The sequence below is a fragment of the Physeter macrocephalus genome, chromosome 8 (assembly GCF_002837175.3).
Source record: "Physeter macrocephalus isolate SW-GA chromosome 8, ASM283717v5, whole genome shotgun sequence".
In the NCBI taxonomy this organism is placed as follows: Eukaryota; Metazoa; Chordata; class Mammalia; order Artiodactyla; family Physeteridae; genus Physeter; species Physeter macrocephalus.
The window spans coordinates 135,599,797-135,620,917 of NC_041221.1; the positions used below are offsets into that span (position 1 = coordinate 135,599,797).

Here is a 21,121-nt window from a genome sequence, read left to right on the forward strand (position 1 = left end):
ATCGGCAGGCGGACTCTCAACCACTGCGCCACCAGGGAAGCCCCCATCCTTCTTTTTATTTCACTCTTCCCTGACTTCTATAGAGATTGAATACATTTTCTCCCCCATAATTGGAATCATACGGTATATAGTGTTCAGAAATTTCCTTCCTCCCTCTCCCTCCCTTCCTTTTTTTTTTTTTTTTTTTTTTTTTTTGCGGTACGCGGGCCTCTCACTGTTGTGGCCTCTCCCATTGCGGAGCAGGCTCCGGACACGCAGGCTCAGCGGCCATGGCTCACGGGCCCAGCCGCTCCGCGGCATGTGGGATCTTCCCGAACCCGGGCACGAACCCGTGTCCCCTGCATCGGCAGGCGGATTCTCAACCACTGCGCCACCAGGGAAGCCCCCTTCCTTTTTTTGATGAGTAAATTTTTTGTTTGTGCCATCAGGGCTGCACTTTTTTTAATTACTTCTTCACATCTTTTGCCTGATCTTGCATTGAGTCTTCTGTTTATTGCTTAGTGTTTTTAAAATATATAAAATCTGTATACTTACATTTAGTGTGTATATTTTCATGTCTATTATATATAATCTATACTAATATTTTGTCAGTTATATGCATAGCAAATATCTTCTAGTATGTGACTTGTTTAGCATTGTTTATGTTGCCTTTTGTTATAGACATTCTAACATATTTTTAGGAAGTCAAAATTACCACTTTTTTTAATAGTTTCTTTTCTTTATATTTTAAGAAACTCTTTATTGCCTTGAATGTATAAAGATATTCTCTTATGTTACCTTCTAAGAGTATAAAGTTTGTTTTTTATAAATTTATTTATTTATTTTTGGCTGCTTTGGGTCTTTATTGCTGTGCACGGGCTTTCTCTAGTTGCAGCGAGCAGGGGCTACTTTTTGTTGCAGTGCGCAGGCTTCTCATTGCGGTTGCTTCTCTTTGTTGTGGAGCACAGGCTCTAGGTGCGTGGGTTCCAGTGGTTGTGGCACTCAGGCTCAGTAGTTGTGGCTCACGGGCTCTAGAGCGAAGGCTCAGTAGTTGTGGCGCATGGGCTTAATTGCTCTGTGACATGTGGGATCTTCCCGGACCAGGGCTCGAACCTGTGTCCCCTGCATTGGCAGGCGGATTCTTAACCACTGTGCCACCAGGGAGGTCCTGAGTATAAAGTTTTGACCCTTAGATTTTTATTCTAAAACTTATTTGCTCTATGCTGTGATACATAAATTTATTTTAGTTCTTACCATGTGGTCAACTAGTTGTCCTGGCAGCATGTAATGAGTAATCTTTCTTTTCCCCAGTGAATTATAAGGGTTCCTCTACGGTATACCAAGTTCCCCTGTTTGTATGGGTTTGTATTCTGATCCGTTGGTCTCTTTTCCTATCCTTGTACCAATCTCATATTATTTCCATTATTGTAGCTTTATATGTTTCTATATCAGGTGAAAAAAATCCTTTTTTCTTATCCTTCTTTAAAATTGCCTTGAATATTTTTGGCCCTTTACTCTTCCATATGGATTTTGGGCACACTCTGTCAGGGTCAACAAAAACTCTGGATATTTCCATTAGAGTTAAAGTAAATTTACAGATTAATTCATGAGAATCAGCATATTTACACAGTTGTGTTCCCGTCTATAAACATGGCTTATCTTTCCACTTAGATGTTTTTAAAGCTTTTAATAATAATCTTTTAATAATTTTTCTACTTAGGTATTAAATATCTTTTGTTATCCCAAAGTACCTTACGGGATTTGTTATTGTAAATAGGATTGTTTTCAAGTTTTCATTTTCTAATTTGTTGTTGCTGATGTATGATTTTTAAAAAATTTTTTTTATGATTAATTTGTTTTTATTATTTATTTTTTTATTTTTGGCTGTGTTAAGTCTTCGTTGCTGTGTACAGTCTTTCTCTAGTTGTGGCGAGCGGGGGCTACCCTTCACTGCGGTGCGCTGGCTTCTCATTGTGCTTGCTTCTCTTGTTGCGGAGCACAGGCTCTAGGTTTGCAGGCTTCAGTAGTTGTGGCACGTGGGCTCAGTAGTTGTGGCTCACGGGCTCTAGAACGCAGGTGGGCTCAGTAGTTGTGGCTCACGGGCTCTAGAGCGCAGGCTCAGTAGTTGTGGCACACGGGCTTAGTTGCTCCGTGGCATGTGGGATCTTCCTGGACCAGGGCTTGAACCCATGTCCCCTGCATTGGCAGACAGATTCTTAACCACTGCGCCACCAGGGAAGCCCAGTTTGCTTTTTTTTTAAATCATGAATTTGTATTAGATTTTATCGATAATTTCTTATATCTATAGAAGTGATTATATGATTTTGTTTCTGTTAATTTGCTGAAGTGATGAATTGCGTTAGGAGGTTTTTCTACTGTTCTCCTTGGCTGTGATGTGTTATCTTTAATATTTTGTTTGATTTCGCTTGCTAATCCTTAATTAAGAATTTTAAAATCTGTGATTATAAATGATGTTGGTCATGTGGTTTTTTTTGGTTATACTAGTCTTTTTTTTTAATGAGAAAGCATTTAGTTTATTCTTATAGAACCCTTAATGCTTAATAATAATCTTAATGTAACCTTAACATTTTAAGGACTTCATTTATGCTTTTGTGGATTACAAAATACAAACTTCACTATTATTATTTTATTTTATTTTATTTTATTTTATTTTATTGGCCACGCTGTGTGGCGTGCCCCGACTAGGGATCAGACCGTGCCCCTTGCAGTGGAAGCCCAGAGTCTTAACCACTGGACCGCCAGGGAAGTCCCTAATTATTTTTATTGAGATAGATATAAGGACTCCACAAAGAGCTCTAAAAAATGCTTTTTTTCCTGTAAGTATCTCATTCTCATGGGAGAATACCATCAAAACCGATCAGATTTATATGAACTCAGATATGTTGTGCAAATATAAATCCAGAGAAAGCTATGAAATTGAAAAGAGTTATCAGAACTTACTATAAAATTTATCTAGACAGGTAACAGGCCAGCTAAGGTCAGATTTAATGTTTGTCATACTATTCTTACATGGTTTTGTTATAAAGGTTATAGTGATGTCATAAAAGGATTTAGAATGCTTTCCTTCCCTTTCTAATGTCTGGAACATTTTGTACAAGATGGGGCTGTCAGTTCCATAAAAGCTTGATGAAACTTACCTGTAGAACCACCTAGGCTTGGCACTTTTTTGTGTGGGTAGATTTTTTTTAAATTTCATATTCAATTTCATTAGTATTTAAGTCTCTTTAGATTTTCTGTCTCTTCTTGAGTCAACTTTGGTCATTTTTCCTTTATATTACATTTAATTTTTGACATAAAGTTGTTTAAAGTATTACTTTAGGATTTTTTATTTTCATCTGTACTGCATCTATAGTTAGGTCTCCCTTTTCATTCCTAATATTGTTTATCTGTGCTTATCTCCTTTTTAAATAGGCCAGTCTTTCCAGAAGTGTATCTTCTGATAGTCTTTTGGCTTTGTTAATCCTTTTTTTTGGCCTCCATTTTTTATTTAATTTATTTCTGCAGTTAACTATTATTTTTGTTTATATACTTTCTTTGGGTTCATTCTTTTGTTCTTTTTGTAACTTTTCAATTTGAAAATAATACAAGGCTTTAGTTTTCCCTGTAATACCATTTTAGTTAAATAGTTTATAATTTATATTATGGTTGTTTCATTTGTTGGTTGGTTGGTTTTGAATCCATGAATTATTTAGTAATGTGGTTTTGGTTTCCCAAATGCAGTTGACCCTTGAACAACACAGGTTTGAGCTGCGCGGGTCCACTTATACACAGATTTTTTTCAGTAGTAAATAACATAGTACTGCAAGATCCGGGGTTGGCTGAATCCACAGATGTTGACCACAGATGTGGGGGAACCATGTATATGGAGGAACCACATATGCAGAGGGCCGACTGTAAGTTATACGTGGATTTTCCACTGCACAGAGGGTCAGCATCCCTAACCCTGGCGTTGTTCAAGGGCCAGCTGTACAGTGTTTCCTTTTCTGTATTTATGTATATATATGTGTATGTATGTGGTTTGCCTTGTGAGCAAAGAGTATGGTCTGTATGATAATGATTCTTCAGTATTTGCTGAGACTTCCTTTTTGCTTGCCAAGTAGTTAGTTTTTGTGAATGTCCTGTCAGTGCTTCTGAAGAATTGAGTTTTATTTGTTGGATACATGGACATACATAATATTTTTTTGCTTTATATACTTGCGTATGTGAATTTAACTTTGTATATAAGGTGTTTATGTTTCCTGTTTTCTTACTAATGTGTGACCAACCTTGCTTTCTTTTCTGAGAAATTAGTAATGAAATCTCTTTCTATGATTACATATTTTTCTTTCTTCCTATAATGGCTCAATATATCTACCAGCTTTCTTTCTGTTAGTATTTTCTTGGTATAGCTTTTTCCATCCCTTTTCTTTCAATATTTCTCCCATAGTATTTTGGATATATCTTTTCTTTATTTAGCTTATAGCTAGATTTTGTTTTATTAATCCAATTAAGTATATTTGCTTTTTAGTGGGTGAATTTAATATGGTCCCTTTTATTATGATTTATTGACATAGTTGGATTAATTTCTACTGTCTGCTTCGGTGATTACCTTTAAGTTTTTAACATGCTTGACTGGGCTGCTGAAGTGTAAAGTTTTTTTTACCTCCTCTCAAACAGTACAAGAACTGTAAGGATGCTTTAACTCCAATTTCTCCATTCTCCATGATTTTGTTAGCTAATATTTTATTTCCACCTTGTTTTTAACCAACTTTATAAAGTAGTCATTATTACCATAATCAATGCTAACATTTTACAGTTCATGCTTGATCATATTTACCTATATGTTTATTGATTTCTTTGCCTACTTTTTCCTTCTGGAGTTCAATTTCCTCTAGTTATTCTTTCATCAGATGTTGGGCTGGTAAGCTTTCTTAGATTTTCCTGAAACTGTCATCATTTTGCCCTCCTTGAATAATACTGTATCTAGTTATCCTTCTGGTAACTGTTGTTATTCATGGAAAATCTATTGCCAATCTAATAGTTTTTCCTTCTGTAGGCAATCAGTTTTCCCAGTTGTTTTAAGGTTTTTCAATTGTATTTAATTATCAGGAAGTTTTACCATTATATGTCCAAGAAATTTATTTTAATTTATCCTGTTTGGCTCTCAATGTGCTACTTCAATCTTTAGATTTCAGTTGTGGAAATTTCCTGATTCATTGCCATTACCTGGTTCATTGGCTCTCCCCCATATTCACTATTCTCGTCTCCCTAAACTTTTATCAGTTTGATATTGGACCATGTGTTTCTAACATCTCTTAACTGTTATTTCATATTTTTCATCTCTTTATCTCTTGTGCTTCTTTCTGGATGACTTCTTCCACTTTATTTTCAAATTAACTGATTTTTTCTTCAGTAGTGTCTGATCTGTTTATTATGTCCATAAAGTTGCAATTTAAATGGCTATGTTTTTCATTTCTAGGGGTGTCCTTCTAATTATTGCTTCAGTGACATCCAAAAGTTTTGATTTATATTATTTTAAGTATTGTTCATTCAAAATCTTTTTAAATTTTAAGTATGACTTGATTCATGATTTATATTTAAGTGTATTCCTTAATTTCCAAATGTAATGGGAAGTTTCTACTTATGTTTTTGTTAGTAACATCTAGCTTGTTGTCAGGTAAATACTTTTATTATTTCAGTCATTTTAAAATAGTTGAGACCTTCCGTTAGTATATGATCAGTTTTTATAAATGTTGACATGTGCCCGAAAAGGATGTGTATTCTGCACTTTGATCGTGAGATAGCCTGTCTGCCTTTCCCTTTCCTCCTCCCTTCTACCCCTCTCTTTCCTCTGGATATAGAATTCTATGATGACATTTGTTTTATCCCAGTAAATTAAATATATCATTCCATTCTGCCTTCTAGTGTTGCTGTTGAGAAGCTTGCTATCAATTGATCACTCTTTTGAAAATAATCTCTACCCCACCCTCCCACTGTCTACTTTTATGATTTTTTGTACTTTTTCATGACGACGTGTTTAGGTGTGGATTCTTTTTTTTAATTTCCTCTTGGAGTTTGTTGAATTTATTCAATCTGGATTTGTGTCTTTCATCTGTTCTAGGATATTTTTAACCATTATAGCTTCAAATATTATCTCTGCCTCTTTCTCTTTCCTATCTTTTTGAGGTTCCAAATAAACATATGTTAGACTGTCTTAATCAATAGTCTTTTATGTTGCTTTCCCTGTTTTCTGTATTTCTCATCTGTATGCCACATTTCTGCTGAAATCTTCATAATTTTGTATGAGCTATCTTCGTGTTTACTTATTTTCCCTTCTACCATGTCTAACCTACTATTGAATCTGTCCATTAAGTACTCAATTATGGATTTATAGTTCTAATTTTTAGAAGTTTTATTTACATCTTTGTCAAAGTCTGATTTATACCTTTTTAAAGTTTCCTATTCACTGCAGATATTTTAAAGGATGTCTTTTATTTATTTAAACTTGGTATAGATATTTTATAATATATATTTTTACAATTCCAGGTCTTTTTCTTCTAGTTTGCATCATTGGTGCCTTGTTTCCTTATATGCTTGGTTATTTTTACTGTGCTACTCATTGTTTGTTAAAAATATTTTGGGGCCAGAGAAGATTTGGGTTTTCTTCTGCCAGGGTGCCTGGAATAATCAATGATCTGGAATCATCTCAAATCAAGTTCAGAACTTGAGGTTTTCTAGTCTGCCCAAGAGATGTGAACCTAGATTGTAAACAATATGAAGGCAGATTGTGGCTTCAGTTTTTTGGGGGTCAGTTTTTTCTTTTTCCTTTTTCCTTCCTCTCCACCCCCCTACCCTGCCCTGCCCTGCCCTGCCCTGCCCTGCCCTGCCTTGCCTTTGTACTGCTTATTCCCAGGGCCGTCTTTTTTTTTTTTTTTTTTTGCAGTACGCTGGCCTCTCACTGTTGTGGCCTCTCCCGTTGCGGAGCACAGGTTCCGGACGCGCAGGCTCAGCGGCCGTGGCTCACGGGCCTAGCCGCTCCGCGACATGTGGGATCTTCCCAGAACAGGGCACGAACCGTGTCCCCTGCATCGGCAGGCGGACTCTCAACCACTGTGCCACCAGGGAAGCCCCCAGGGCAGTCTTTTTGATTGACCTTTAAGCTAGAACTTCAAAAGACTAAACTCTCAGGAAAATGAGGGGAGGGTTTCTACTTTGAGTGGCTCTAGACCTTGACTATGTTCTCCTTTCCCCACAAGGCTGCCAAAACCAAAACCGAAGTTTGACTGAATCAGTGAATGCTGCAGGCCTGAGTGGCTTCAATAGTCCGGTTACTTTTCTGGATTTCATCTGTTCCTTAGCTTTTGGTTTTGTAGTTCCTAAACATTTTGTTGCTTTTTTGATGGCTTTTAGGGAGATATTTTTTTATATTGTTTTTTTGTTTTCAAAGAGTGGTTTGATCTGAATAATCTAATTCACCATTTTTGGAGATGAGAGTTGGCCATTGTTTTTTTTTTTTTAAAGAATTTGTGGACTTTTAAAAAAATATTTATTTATTTGGCTGTGCTGGGTCTCAGTTGCAGCATGTGGGATCTTTCATTGCGGTGTGCAGTCTTCTCTAGTTGCAGCATGCAGGCTTCTCTAGTTGTGGTGTGTGGGCTCAATAGTTGTGGTGCACAGGCTGTCTAGTTGCGGCATGAAGGCTCTTTAGTCGTGGTGCATGGGTCCAGCTGCCCTGCAGCATGTGGGATCCCAGTTCCCCGACCAGGAATCGAACCCATGTTCTCTGCATTGGAAGGCAGACTCTTAACCACTGGACCACCAGGGATATCCTGGCCACTGATTTTTTAAAAATATATTGCAGGGTACCTTACTAAACCATTTTATTGTTTATAAAAGCTTTTTCAGTTTATTCTTTAGTTTATACAGTCAAAATACCTGCAAAGAAAGATACACATTTTCTTTTTTAGTGGTGATAGTAGGTACTTTGTTTTTTTTTTTGTTTTTTTTGTTTTTTTGTGGTATGCGGGCCTCCCTCTGCTGCGGCCTCCCCCGTTGCAGGGCACAGGCTCTGGACACGCAGGCTCAGTGGCCATGGCTCACGGGCCTAGCCACTCTGTGGCATGTGGGATCCTCCCGGACCGGGGTTTTTGTGGTATGCGGGCCTCCCTCTGCTGCGGCCTCCCCCGTTGCAGAGCACAGGCTCGGGACGCGCAGGCTCAGCGGCCATGGCTCACGGGCCCAGCCGCTCCGCGGCATGTGGGATCCTCCCAGACTGGGGCGCGAACCCGGTTCCCCTGCATCGGCAGGCGGACTCGCAACCACCGCGCCACCAGGGAAGCCCCACTTTATTTGTTTTTGACAGGAATCTTTTTTTTTTTTTTGCGGTACGTGGGCCTCTCCCACCACGGAGCACAGGCTCCGGATGCGCAGGCCCAGCGGCCATGGCTTATGGGCCCAGCTGCTCCGCGGCATGTGGGATCCTCCTGGACCAGGGCACGAACCCGTGCCCCCTGCATTGGCAGGCAGACTCTCAACCACTGCGCCACCAGGGAAGCCCCTGACAGGAATCCTTTTGGTATTTCAGGATTATACATGATGCTGGCATTGGATGTGTATGTGTTTTATCTATTTTTATATGTATTTGTTTATGTTACATATGTTTATGTTAAGTATGTATACATAAATTTCATTTTCACCAAAGGCCTCTAAGAGGAATTTATGGTGAATTGTATGACTTTTGCCATCTACCAAGATGATTACATGATAATCCTTCTACTGTGACCACTTGTTTGGTGAATTTTATTTATATATTACCCAGTAGTGAATCATCTTTACATATCTGTAATTATTTTCTTGGTCATTGTATTAGTTATCTATTCCTATGTGACAAGTTACCATAAACTTAGCTGCTTATAGCAATGCACGTTTATTATATCAGTTTCTATGGTTCAGGAGTCTAGGTATAACTTAGTGTGTCCTCTGTATCACTGCAATAGCTGAGGTCTAATCTGAGGCTTGACTGGGGAAGTATATCTTTCTAAACTCATGTGGTTGTTGGCAGAATTCAGTGTTTTGCAGGTTGTCAGATTAGGGGCCTCAGTTTCTTGCTGGCTGGAGCCTGCCCTCAGTTTCTTGCCAATGGCCATCTCCATAAATAGCTCACAACACAGCAGCTTGCGTCTTCAAAGCCAGCAAGAGAGAGAGAGTTCTCAGCAAAACAGACATTACAGTGTCAGGTAGTGTTAGTGACCTACACATATTCACATACATCCTGTCACCTTTCCTGTATTGTGTTGGTTAGAAGTAAGTCATATATCTTACTTAAGGAGATGTTTCTGGTTTTGGTCTAGACATTATAAATTATCTGCAAGTAACAGGAAATGGTATATATAAGATAGACATTTACTTCTCTTTCACCTAAAGATGATCTTCAGGTCAGCAGAGCTGGTGTGGCAGCCCCCCTCCAGGTGGACACAGGGGTCTTGAGTTCCTTCTAGTCACACTTTGATGCCATCCCTAAGGAGTAACCCTTTCTTCATCATTTTAAATGACCTGATCTTCATTCCATGTTGCGGAGCAGAAGAAGGGACATAGAAGAGGAAGCCAATGACACTTAAGTCTTTTAAGGAGGATCTTAAAAGCTGGCAAATGATGCTTCTGTTTATACCCTGTTGGCCAAAATGTAGTCTTTTTACTTATACTTTATTTGCCCAGCAAAAATTTGGCTGTGGGGAAGAATGGGAGAACAGATCATGAGGAACAACTAGCAATTTCTACCACAACTAGCTTTAAGCTAAACAAATAAACAAAAAACTAAAAAACTCTTTGCTCTGGGATAGTTAAGCATAAAATTATCTTTTTTCTTTTTTTGGAGATTTGAGAAATTACCAAAGACTCAGTTTCTTTTCTGTAGAATGGAGAGAACTTGAAGAGCACAGTATGCCAGAGAGAACTGAACTAACCTGGACCAGGTACAATGTGGATATGAGGAAGGCTGGTTGTGGAAAAGGAGCCTGCTAGGGTCAGGGGCTTTACATATTTTGTTTCATTTAGTCCTTGCAACAACTCTTGCTGTGGGTAGTAGTATTCTGGCTTTACAGAAGAGGGTACTTGCCCAAGGGCTCTCAGATAATTTATGGGAGGGCTACCCTTTAAAACCAGGTCTTTGATGTCAAAGCCCATGTTCTTTCTTTAGTTTGAAGAGTTAAGACTCCCACAGAAAGGGCTATGCCTCTAAGGGTCTTGAGTGAGACCTTGGTCTTTTTATTCATCAGTCATGCAAGCTCTTGACTTTGATATTTTGAGGTTGCAGGGAATGAGATGGGGAAGTAACAGGTGGGGCTTATGGAAAGGTCTCTATTAAGGCTAGAAGCTATAGCCAACACAGGATGTGACTTGATAAGTGTTCTGTATCTTCCTTTCTTTCCATGATCTGCTTATACATTAGTATGAGGGTACAGTGGACACTGACTAGATTGAGCCTCATTAGGAATTTCATGGCCACAGGCTTTTTGCCCATTGCAAATGAACCCTGAAAACAGCTCTGACCAGCCTTTCCAGAAGTGGGTCTGCTCAGACTGGGCAAGCATGTTTCGAATTTTGCTGCTCTGGTTCAATTTTCAGAACGGTCGAGCCCCTTCTGCGTGGTTTCTCTATGGGATTTAAGTCACAAGGTCAGAGAGTAGGAACCTTCTCTTGTCATACTTCCTTTCTTCTCTGCCTCCCTTCAAGCACTTCTGAGTTATGTATTGAATTCTGATCAGTTAGAAGTTTTCTCTCCCACCATTGCATCTGCAGGTAACAGTAGTCCATTACTTAAAGAGGAGAATTCATAAAGAGAAGGGGGAGGGCAATAATTGAAAGATGGCAGGAAATTTCGACCTTGTCCCTGCTGATGACAACCATGCTTTGCAGCTTGTGCTGCCTGAGTAGAAGACTTGGGAAGGGAGGAGTCTCAGGGCTTTTTCAGGAAGTTGGCTGCATCCCATTATCTCAGAATGTGTGGGAAGTGTTTAATGAACAGCACCGGGTAAAAGGCTGTCATGTAGCTGTGGAACAGAAGGATTTTCTCGTGTTGGACAATCCATAATCCCTTTGTTTCAGGGAAATCTCTAAGACTGACTTCCCAGGCTCCCTCCCAAGCCATACTGCACTTCATTTGTGTACACAGCCTTGAGGTTTAAAGCTAACTTATTTCTACCTCATTTTCTCTCAGCTGTTATACTGCGTTTAATCAGTTGCTTTAGTCTCACAGCCACTTCAGCGAGGCTTGCCAGGAAAGGATTATAGCTGGGCCCTCATGCCCCGGCCTCATCTAGGGCATCTGGTCAACATGCCTGAATACAGAATGTCTCAGAGGCTTCCTTCTCTCTTCGACTGGCAAGTGCAGGGTAGTTTAAGCTGTCATGGAGCCCTTTTGCAAAACATCCAGAATATGAGAAGGATAAAGGGGGAGCTAAAGGCTTTTCTTAAAAACCAGCTAGAAAGTGCATGAAAAATAAAATGCAGTCCACCTGCCCAATTCCCAGGAGTACTCCCCATGTTATGTTCTGTGGTTGGGCCATTTAGATTCTCACAGCAAGGACTTGAGGGTAAAGGCTGTCCCAGTAGGGTTTCTGTTTGGGTGGGAGTTCTGGGGGTATCCTGAGGGATTTTCCTTCATGATGGTCACTCTGGTACCTTCACTCTGAGCAGGTGTCTTTTCACAATCCTCATTGTCTTGGAAAACTCTTTCGGGTAAGTATGTCCACATTGGGGTGGGCATTAAGATTCAAAGAGAAGCAAAGGCTAAGCAGAAAGTGGGCCCAGAAGTAAGCTTGCTGAGTTGTTTTCAGGCAGGAAGAGAGGACAAGAATCAGCAAGCCCTGGTACATACCTTTGCCATTTAACATGAAATCCCTGTTGCACAGATGTTCTTGCCAAAGAGCTGTGGAGAATGGCTGAATGGAGGAGCCTCAAATCTCCCTCAAGTGTCTCTGTTGAAATGATTTGTTCAAGACCACAGAGCCAGCTGGCAGCCAAAATGAGAAGATGAGTCAGAAACTCTGATTTTTCAGGCTAAGATATGGCCTTCAGGTAGCATTTCCTGCATAGAAACTCCTGGGATCTGGAACAACGTGTTCCTGCAATATTCAGATAAAGCCCCTCTCTCTAGCCCTGTAACTCATAATGAACTGTGCCTTAGATGAGCTGCAGTTTCCCGTTTCACAAAGCCCTACTGGGGGCTTATCAAGCTAGATGGTGTCTTATGGGGCAGTTGGGTGTCTTACACAAAGTGTCTAGCCTGCCCTCCTTCTCCTTCTCCCTGCTTTCCTTTCCCCTCCCTCCTTTGTTGCTACAGCTTTGTCTTCAGATGTTCATAGTGACCACTTGGGTCCCTGCATCTTTCTAGCTATAGCTAATTTTGGTCCTGTGTTCTTGAAGTCTGTACCCAAAGGCTTACGAAAACTGCATAGCTGAGAGATGTGTAAGACTCTTGTTTTCTCCATGAAATGTGGTTAGACTTCTCTGTAGAGTTTTGGCAAATGTCCAGATTAGTGTCTATAAGGTGACTTACTTAAATTTAAATTTTATGTCTTCAACTCTGATTTGGTAATATATTCACATGGTTCAAAATTCAAAGGGCACTAAAGGCAATGGTGAAAATACTTCCTTACACCCCATTCCTGTGCCATCCAGCTTCCCTTCCTCAGAGCAACCAGTGTTGCCAGTTTCTTCTAGAGACATTTATGTATATTCAAGCAAATACACCCATATAGTGTTTTTTCCCATTTTTACACAAAAGGTAGTTTACTATGTATACATGATTATACAATTTACTTGTTTCCACTTAACAATATATCTTAGATATCATTCTTTATCAGTACATAAACAGCTTCTCAGGAGGTGGCTTTTGTTTTAAATAAATGTAGAATGACTCAGGTGGAAACCTTTGGGAAAGTGTGTGTTTTGACCCATGTTTAAAAATGACAGTGCTCCAATTAATTAGATTTATTACTAGGCACAGTTTATGGTTTAAATTAAGGATGTATTTGATTGTTGTATCTAAGGAGTGATTACTGGTGGCTTTTTAGAGCCAGTATGACTCACAAAACATCTTTGATGATAAGTTTAGAATGACTGTGTCATTAGTTATGATTGGGAGTTTGTGCAATTCAGAATTTTAGTTTAAAACCTGTTAAGGGAGTAAAGCAGCCACATGCTGGGTCTCCTTGGCTACAGTGCCTTACCTATGCTGTGTTGGGACCATTTTGTAACAGTCAGATGTAGGGGGCTGCACTAGGTATACCATGGCCACTAGGCACTTGGGACTCTGGAGATGCCCAGATACTTTCTATGCAACTGTGAAAAGTAAAAATAAAAAGCTTAGCTATTTGCATTTTCCCTGCTGACAAGTTGGGAATCCTTCCAGACCCAGGTGGCTGACTGGTTGGACTCTGACCCTTTTGTGGTCATGTTCTTGGTAAAGAGATGATCCCAGAAAGATCAGGGAATCTTTCTGGGGTGAGTAGGATGGCTCCATCTTGAGTGTTTGCCAGGGCAGTAACCTTAATGCTTTTGGGGGAGCCAGGCTATTTACAGAAGACAAAAGACACATCTTTTGCCCTTTAGAGGAGTGCACGGGCTTAGAATCCGCAGGTCCAGCTTAAGACATCCAGAGGTCCTGAACACTGAAAAGAATATGGTGCCCATTGCCCCCACCCCTCAATCTCCTTCTCCCCACAGAGAGGTAACTCAAAAAGAATTCCAGATTTTAAATTAAGTCTACCACTCCCAGGAAGGATGACTAGTTAGATTTTTTTTTTTTTTTTTTTGCGGTACGCGGGCCTCTCACTGTTATGGCCTCTCCCGTTGCGGAGCACAGGCTCCGGACGCAGGCTCAGCGGCCATGGCTCATGGGCCCAGCCACTCCGCGGCATGTGGGATCCTCCCGGACCGGGGCACGAACCCGTGTCCCCTGCATCGGCAGGCGGACTCTCAACCACCACGCCACCAGGGAAGCCCGACTAGTTAGATATTTTACAAAAATGTATCAAATATCAAATTGACTTCATTTTTTCCCTCACATTTTTTGGGTACCCATGCTTTGCTGATGCCCAAGGACAAATTGAGTCTCTCTGTTGCATGATCTAACATTGAGAGTTTGTAGTTCTCCTGAGGAGCTGCCTTCTTCCCAGGATTTGGATGACAAGAATTATTTTACAATGTCAAGAATTTTGAAGTTTTTAAAAAATGTTCTTTTGTTTATTTAATATTATCTTTACCAAGACTGAATATTAGAGTAGCTCTGAAATTTTCCTCCAAGAAATGCTTTTTCTTCTTGAGTGCTCCATGATGAAAATCAGTCTTAATTTCAGTTCAACTGGTGTGTAAAAACATGCAGTGAGTGATTATTAGTCCCTGAAGGAGGCAACACAGATGGAGCCCAGAATGGAATTGGCTTTATGATTAATTGAATCCTTAAAGAGTTGAATAGAGTTAGAGCTGATCGGCCCAATCAGCGCCTTGAGATGGCTGGTGCTGTCCTGAGCCTGAGAGAGGAAGGGGTCACAATAACCCAGATTTATCCTCTATTAAAATGGATTGGATGTATGCACCAGACGGTTCCCATTTTTAAACCATTGATGCAGGATAATTGGGATGGAAACAAACAAGATTAGGACTCGATTACAGGTATTTGTGCAAGTTGCCTCCTAAATCAATCAGAGTCCATGATTTGTTCTGAGGGTGTGTTATCATTAGAGTGAATCATTGAAACTCAGCGACACATCTGGAGCTGGCCAGCCAGAAGGGAAAGAGGGAGGAGGGGAGCAGAAAGCTGCTTGAGGGTGGGAACTAGGTACAACTGTAGAATGCTTTCTGTCTTTTGGGGCAGAAGTCTTCCAGAGAGAATTTTATTTTAATTTGCTCTTTTTTCTTGCAGCAGAGATGCATGATGTATAGGTTTGAAATGACTGCCTCCTTTCCATAGCAAATAAATGGATGTGTTCTTTTTTGATGTTTGGACCAAACAGTCACCTAGGGCAGCTTCTGCCTGTGGAGACCCTGCCATACAGGGAGCAAGAGGGAGAAGGCCTGGTGCTATGGGGGACTGCAGTCACATTAATCACCGAGTCCATTAGGATAATTGGGTACCCTGACGCCTTGCCAGGGGACCTGTTAGTACAGTACCTCATCTGTGGAACTAGAGAGCTCGGGTTTGCTTTCATGGATGGGCTACACTTCCTGGGCCAGGGGCTAAGGGAGGAAGCCCAAGTTCCCTCATCACCCTCTGCCACCACTAACTCTCGCTATGGGCACGGGGTGGGATGTGGGGCAGGGGATCCTGATCCTGAGGGTGACTCTGATCTAGTCCTGTACTCACGTGGGTCATAGTCTCAGGTCTATAGCCAGCTAACTGACATTTGAATAATCATTTTACTTATAAAAACAAGAGGAATAGATATCTGAGGTTCTTTCCGGCCAGAGAAGTGTGCCGTCATCCCTTTCTTGACTTGTCTTCCAGGCGCTGGTGCTCATGTCAAGTTCCTGGTGTTGTGCTGGGTTTAGGCCCATAGAAGCCTCGTCTGATAGGCTAGCCTTACCCTTACCTTCAAACAGAGTTTTTGTTGTTGGGTTTTTTTTGTTTTTTGTTTTTTTCATTTTTCCATTTTGGGCTCTTGTGAGTCAGGCTGCAGCCAACTCATTTACATGGGAGACAGCCAGAAGGAAAGCGGCTTGAAGTCTACTTTCATTTTGCCGTGGGAGGTGTTTTCCTGCTGAATTGCTAACCACAGGCAGGTCAGAGGGAATCACAAGGGCTCTCACTCATCCCTAGATGGAAAGGAGTACAGCAAAGCACCTCAGAAGGGGGTGAATAAAAATCTTCCTTGATGACATTTCTCGGGCATTCTCTAAATTGAACAAGCCTAGAGAGCACTAGCCCCAGGGGAGCAAGGTGAGGTTTCTTGGTCCCACATCAGAGAAGGTGAAACCAAAGTCCATACCACATGCTCAGGCCACTGTAGAGCTAAGAACTGAGCCCTGCTTCTCTTCTCCCCATTTTCCCACTGCCATGTCCTGGTGTTACCTTGGCCCTGCTAGCTGCTCTGGCTGTACTTTCCACTGCTACCATTGTGTCAGGCACAAAGGAGTTTAATTTGCCTATTTCGTTGGAGTCCCCTTTGTGAAGAATGCTGTCTAATCCCCTGAGCTGAGAAGTATCTAATCCCCTGTGTCCGATACAGCCTTTGTTCCTGTCAGAGATCCCTTTCCAGCTCAGCCTCAGCTGGACCTTTTGCCTCTTACTAGCCTGGACCCCCAAGAGCCAGCAGTGCTCAGCAGACTTTCCTCCTTGCTTTTGTGTGGGTATGTGGGGATAGGAAGGGGATGGCAATGTTTAGGGGACCTTGCCTGGTTTCCTGGACCTGAAAGGACTCAAGCATGTATGGGAAAGGGAGGAATTAGCAGGACAATGCCAGTCTTGCCTGGGACTGAGTAATCCTTGGCATCCAGGGTCTCAGTACTCATTCCCCTTTTTGTGCTTGAGCCTGGATGTTACCTCTCATCCACTTTTCCTGGAGTCCTGGAGATGCAGCTGCTCTATTCAGTGACAAGAGGATAGGCTACACACTTAACCCTACTTGTTATAAAAGGTGGAAGAGGAACTTAGCAGTGCCTTCTTTAAATTATTTATTTATTTATTTATTTATTTTTGGCTGCGTTGGGTCTTCATTGCTGTGCACAGGCTTTCTCCGGTTGCTGCGAGCGGGGGCCACTCTTCACTGCGCTGTGTGGGCTTCTCATTGCGGTGGCTTCTCTTGTTGCGGAGCACAGGCTCTAGGCATGTGGTCTTCAGTAGTTGTGACACACGGGCTCAGTAGTTGCGGCTCATGGGCTCTAGAGCGCAGGCTCAGTAGTTGTGGCACACAGGCTTATTTGCTCTGTGGCATGTGGCATCTTCCCAGACCAGGGCTTGAACCCGTGTCCCCTGCATTGGCAGGCGGATTCTTAACCACTGCACCACCACGGAAGCCCCAGCAGTGCCTTCTTTAGTCTTTGATTCTCCAGACCTTGGTTGGAACCTGTCCTCTGGGGCAAGGGGCAGTTCTAGCCACCTTTGCTAATCCCCGAAGAAGCCCACTGTGACAGGAAGCTCTTACTTTAGTCTCCAGGATAACACACACTACTTGCGGTTATCATGACCACCTATCTGTCCAATGCCCAGTGCTGTGGGCAGGGTATGTGTCAGAGAGATGGCTGAAAGAGCTATTCCCAGCAGAGGAAGCCTTTGTCTGGCAGTGGTTAGGATCTGCTTTAGGAGGAGAGATGCTTCCTAGGCTTGTGTCTCACAGAGACTGTCTCTTTCTGCTTGGACATCAGTGTCACACACATTCACAGTTTCTGCCAGGCCTCACTGTCCCTCTTCTTTTGGGAGCAGTGTTCTCTATTATGACTGGGTAGGTGGACAAGCTCTATTGTGGAGGGCTGGAACGTGGGAGACCCATTAGTGTGGGATAGGTGGTGGTAGGACAGACATCTACTTGAACACATATCTCCTGTATGTCTCATGCAGTATGAGGGCCCTGTCCTTGCTCTGCTCCCCTCTCTGTGTGGCACCCCAGCCTCTGGACAACTGTACAAATGTGATTCTTGATGACAAGCTGGATGGGGAGGACTAAGCCAGGTAGCAGTCATGGCTAAGGGCTTCCCACCAAGAGGGATGGTTTTTGGAATAGTGCCAGATGCCACCTCCCACCTTGGGTGAGTTGTTAAGAGGTGACTTTATTTGCTAAATGTCCCAGAAGAAGCATGCTGGGGAAGTCCTACAGGAAGCAGAGATGCCATCCAGGGATGCAGAGGGACCCACAAGCCAGGAGCACCGAGGTCCCGCTGACTTGCACAAGGACCTTAGCCAAAGCCCTTGGCCTCTGTGCTCTTACCTGGAAGAGTTTTCCAGTTTATTCTCACCTTTTCCTAATGAAGGGAGGGGCAGATGCTGCCAGCCCTGCACACCTCACTGATGGTTGGGAGGATTAACTGCAAGGTAATGAGCACAGCAGAACTGTGAACTGGGCAAAAGTACTTGGCAGCCATGTTTATTGCCCAGGGCAAACAGGCTAAGAGAGGCCAACTCATCTAACAAATGTTTACTGAATTTCAATTCTTGTTGCTTTCCAAAGAGATAGATTTGGCATGTTTACTGCCCTCAGAATGTTTAGAGTCTAGATCAAGGCATGAAGAATGTTTAGAAATAACCAGTGTACCTAGAGTATTCCTGACACTGAGCTGAGAGGCTTTCGTACATTTGTTCATTGAATATATCCAAGTAAGTATTATTATGAATAAATACAACTATCATGTACATTTTTACACATGAGGAAATGAGACCTAGGGAGGTCAAATGTTTCCCTAGAATCACATAGCTAGACTGTGTTAGAGCTAAGACATGAACCCAGGTAGTGTAACCCAAAAGCCAAGTTTTTCACCATTGTGCGATGCTGGAGTGATGACAAATACTGAAGGAGAGACAGAGACAGAGACACTGACAAAGACAGATACATTAAGGGACAGAGAGAGACAGAGAAAAAGATGGGGGGAAGGGAAAGAGTGGAGGGGAGATGGACGAGAAGATGAGGGGGATGAGAAAGAGGTTGAGAGAGGGCCAGCTAGATATCTGGGTTTCTATTGTTTTCTCTGCCTGTGAGTGATAATCAGCCTTATTCTTTGCCTTTATTTCCTTGTGCCCTACGTCAGATCCAACCCTAGGAGGAAAATCAAGATGTGTATCAGGAGTGGGCAGTAGATAAGAAACTTGATTTTGGTAACTCACCATTCCCATGAAATGACCCTTGTCAAACACTCCTGTCATAGGGGACTCTGCTCCCTAGGGAAGGTAGTTTGGGGTTTCCTCCCTCCTTTTTTTTTTTTTTTCCTCCCTCCTTTTTGATACATTGGGTTATGTTGCCTCTGTAGTTGAATTCTTCACTGGAGTCCTTCATTCACTTGCCCTCTCCTCACCAAGGGCTCCTTTTGGAATCTTTGAGAGTGTGAGTGCCCATCTCAGCTTGTGGTCCTGAGCCCAGAATGCTTCTCAGAAGAAATCATCTTCTTACTGCTGGAGACAGGCACCCAGGGTGACCCTCTAATGCAAATATGAGGCTGTCATGGCAGTGTTGGACCCACAACACTGGGAGGAGAATTTGCCTGTTGTCACCAAGCACAGGAGAAGGGACCCTGTCATTGGGGAGAGGGTCAAGCACAGTATTTTTAGCAAGCAATCCTTTATTGTTTATTCAGCCACATTAAAAATAGATACCACCCTTTCTTTCTAATTGGCACCATTTGTCATCCTCTGTCCTTGCTTTTCACACACTGAACTGTTCATGAATATTTATTTACCCTCCCAGGGGCAACTCCATATGTGTGTTTGTCAGTGTCTATGTGTGTGTGTGTGCGCGTGTGCACACGCATGCATGCATGCGCCTCACAAACTCATTCTGTCCCTTTCCTCTCCTGTCATGAAAGTGACATAGTGGAAGGCAGGGGCTCTTGTTTTTGAATCCCTTTCTTTGATGCTGATGAGTTCCCACACCTGTGTTTCACATTCCTGTTTGTCTGCGAAGTTATCTCTCCCCTGCCCTGGTTGTCCAGACCTTTTCCACAACTCGGGCAACCTTGAGCTCCCATACCATACCTCTACCCTCTTTGCCTGGCTGGTGAAATGCTCCCCCTCGGCAGTGAAATCCAGGATCCCCAAGATGCTTTGACGAGGTACCCTGGCTTGGACCTTCGGCTCTTCAGATTTGTTGATGTTGTTCTTGGCAAAGGCTAGATGAAGGGTCTAGGGAGCCAGCTTTCACCTCCTTTTTTTCTTTAGTAAAACCTCTGCTTGTCAGTCACAGTGACATACAAGCCCTAGCAGTTCTGAACAACAGAGGAGCCTGGAGCCTGCCTCTGGGATTTTGTGCTGAGCTGAGGACTCTGGAGAGAACCTCCCCCTGTGGCTGGGCCTCTCTGCCTGGGATGGCCCCATTCCTGAGCCGTTGTTCTCTCTTTTGGTTCTCCAGAGTGGCTGAAAAGAAAGGATGACTGCCTGAGCAGTTAAATGAGGGAGTTTATTATTGGTGATGTACACTTCTCAGGTATGTTGCATCTAGCACCCCTCAATGCTCTTTCCCTGTGCTCCGATGGAAGTCTGCATGCTCTCCATCTTAATATCTTCTCTAGACCAGAAATGATTTCAGATGTCATCTTTTCACCCCTGTCTCCTAGCAAGGAAGCCATTTCTCATAGTCCATTTCATACTTAACCTCTTCTGGTCTTAAAATTCATTCATTTATTAAAAATATTTGTATTGAATATTTACCACATGCTAGGCTGCTGTACTGGGGGTGTACAGTGGTGAACAAGACAGATAGGTCTCGCTTCATGAATAGCTTACCTTTTAGTCAGAAATTAATTTTAAAAAATCAGTTAATACAACATGGGTTTGAACTGCTCAGGTCCACTTATATGCGGATTTTTTTCAATAAATATGCACTGCAGTACCACATGATCCAAGGTTGGTTGAATCCAAGGCTGGTTGAGCCTGCGGATGTAGAACCATGGATAAGTAGGGCTGACTGTAAAGTTACGTGTGGATTTTCGACTACACAGAAGGCAGCGCCCCTAACCCCGTAGTTGTTCAAGGGTCAACTGTACATCATCACAACTAAAAACTTCTGTGCCTCAAAGGATACCGTCAAGAAAGTGAAAAGACAACCCACAGAATGGGAGAAAAATTTTGCAAATCATATATCTGATAAGGGACTTATATCTAGAATACGTAAAGAACTCTTACAATTCAGTAATAAAAAGGATAAATAACCCAATTGAAAAATAGGCAAAGGATCTGAATAGACAGCTGTCCACAGAAGATATACAATGGCCAATAAGCACATGAAAAGCTGTTCAACATCATTAGCCACGAGGGAAATGCAAGTCAAAACCTTAATGAGATAACACTTTACACTTACTAGAATGGTTATCAAAAAAACAGATGATAATAAGTCGTGGTAAGAATGTGGAGAAATTGGTACCCTTACATACTGGTAGTGGGGATGTAAAATGATCCAGCCACTTTGAAAATGGTCTATCAGTTTTTCAAATAGTTAAACATAAA

General features: G+C 42.0%; 1 protein-coding gene across 7 annotated transcripts in view; it reads left to right on the plus strand.

Annotated features, from left to right (window-relative positions):
• The window catches only part of SIL1 (SIL1 nucleotide exchange factor), a 248,443-nt gene extending 228,379 nt beyond the window's left edge, over positions 1-20,064 (plus strand). For all 7 annotated transcript variants that reach the window (XM_028493286.2, XM_028493282.2, XM_028493285.2 and 4 more), the window contains one exon: positions 20,028-20,064. In XM_028493286.2, the coding sequence (XP_028349087.1) occupies positions 20,028-20,049 (22 nt within the window). In that variant the 3' untranslated portion in view covers positions 20,050-20,064. The remainder of the gene's footprint in view (positions 1-20,027) is intronic.
• The last annotated feature ends 1,057 nt before the right edge of the window (positions 20,065-21,121 follow it).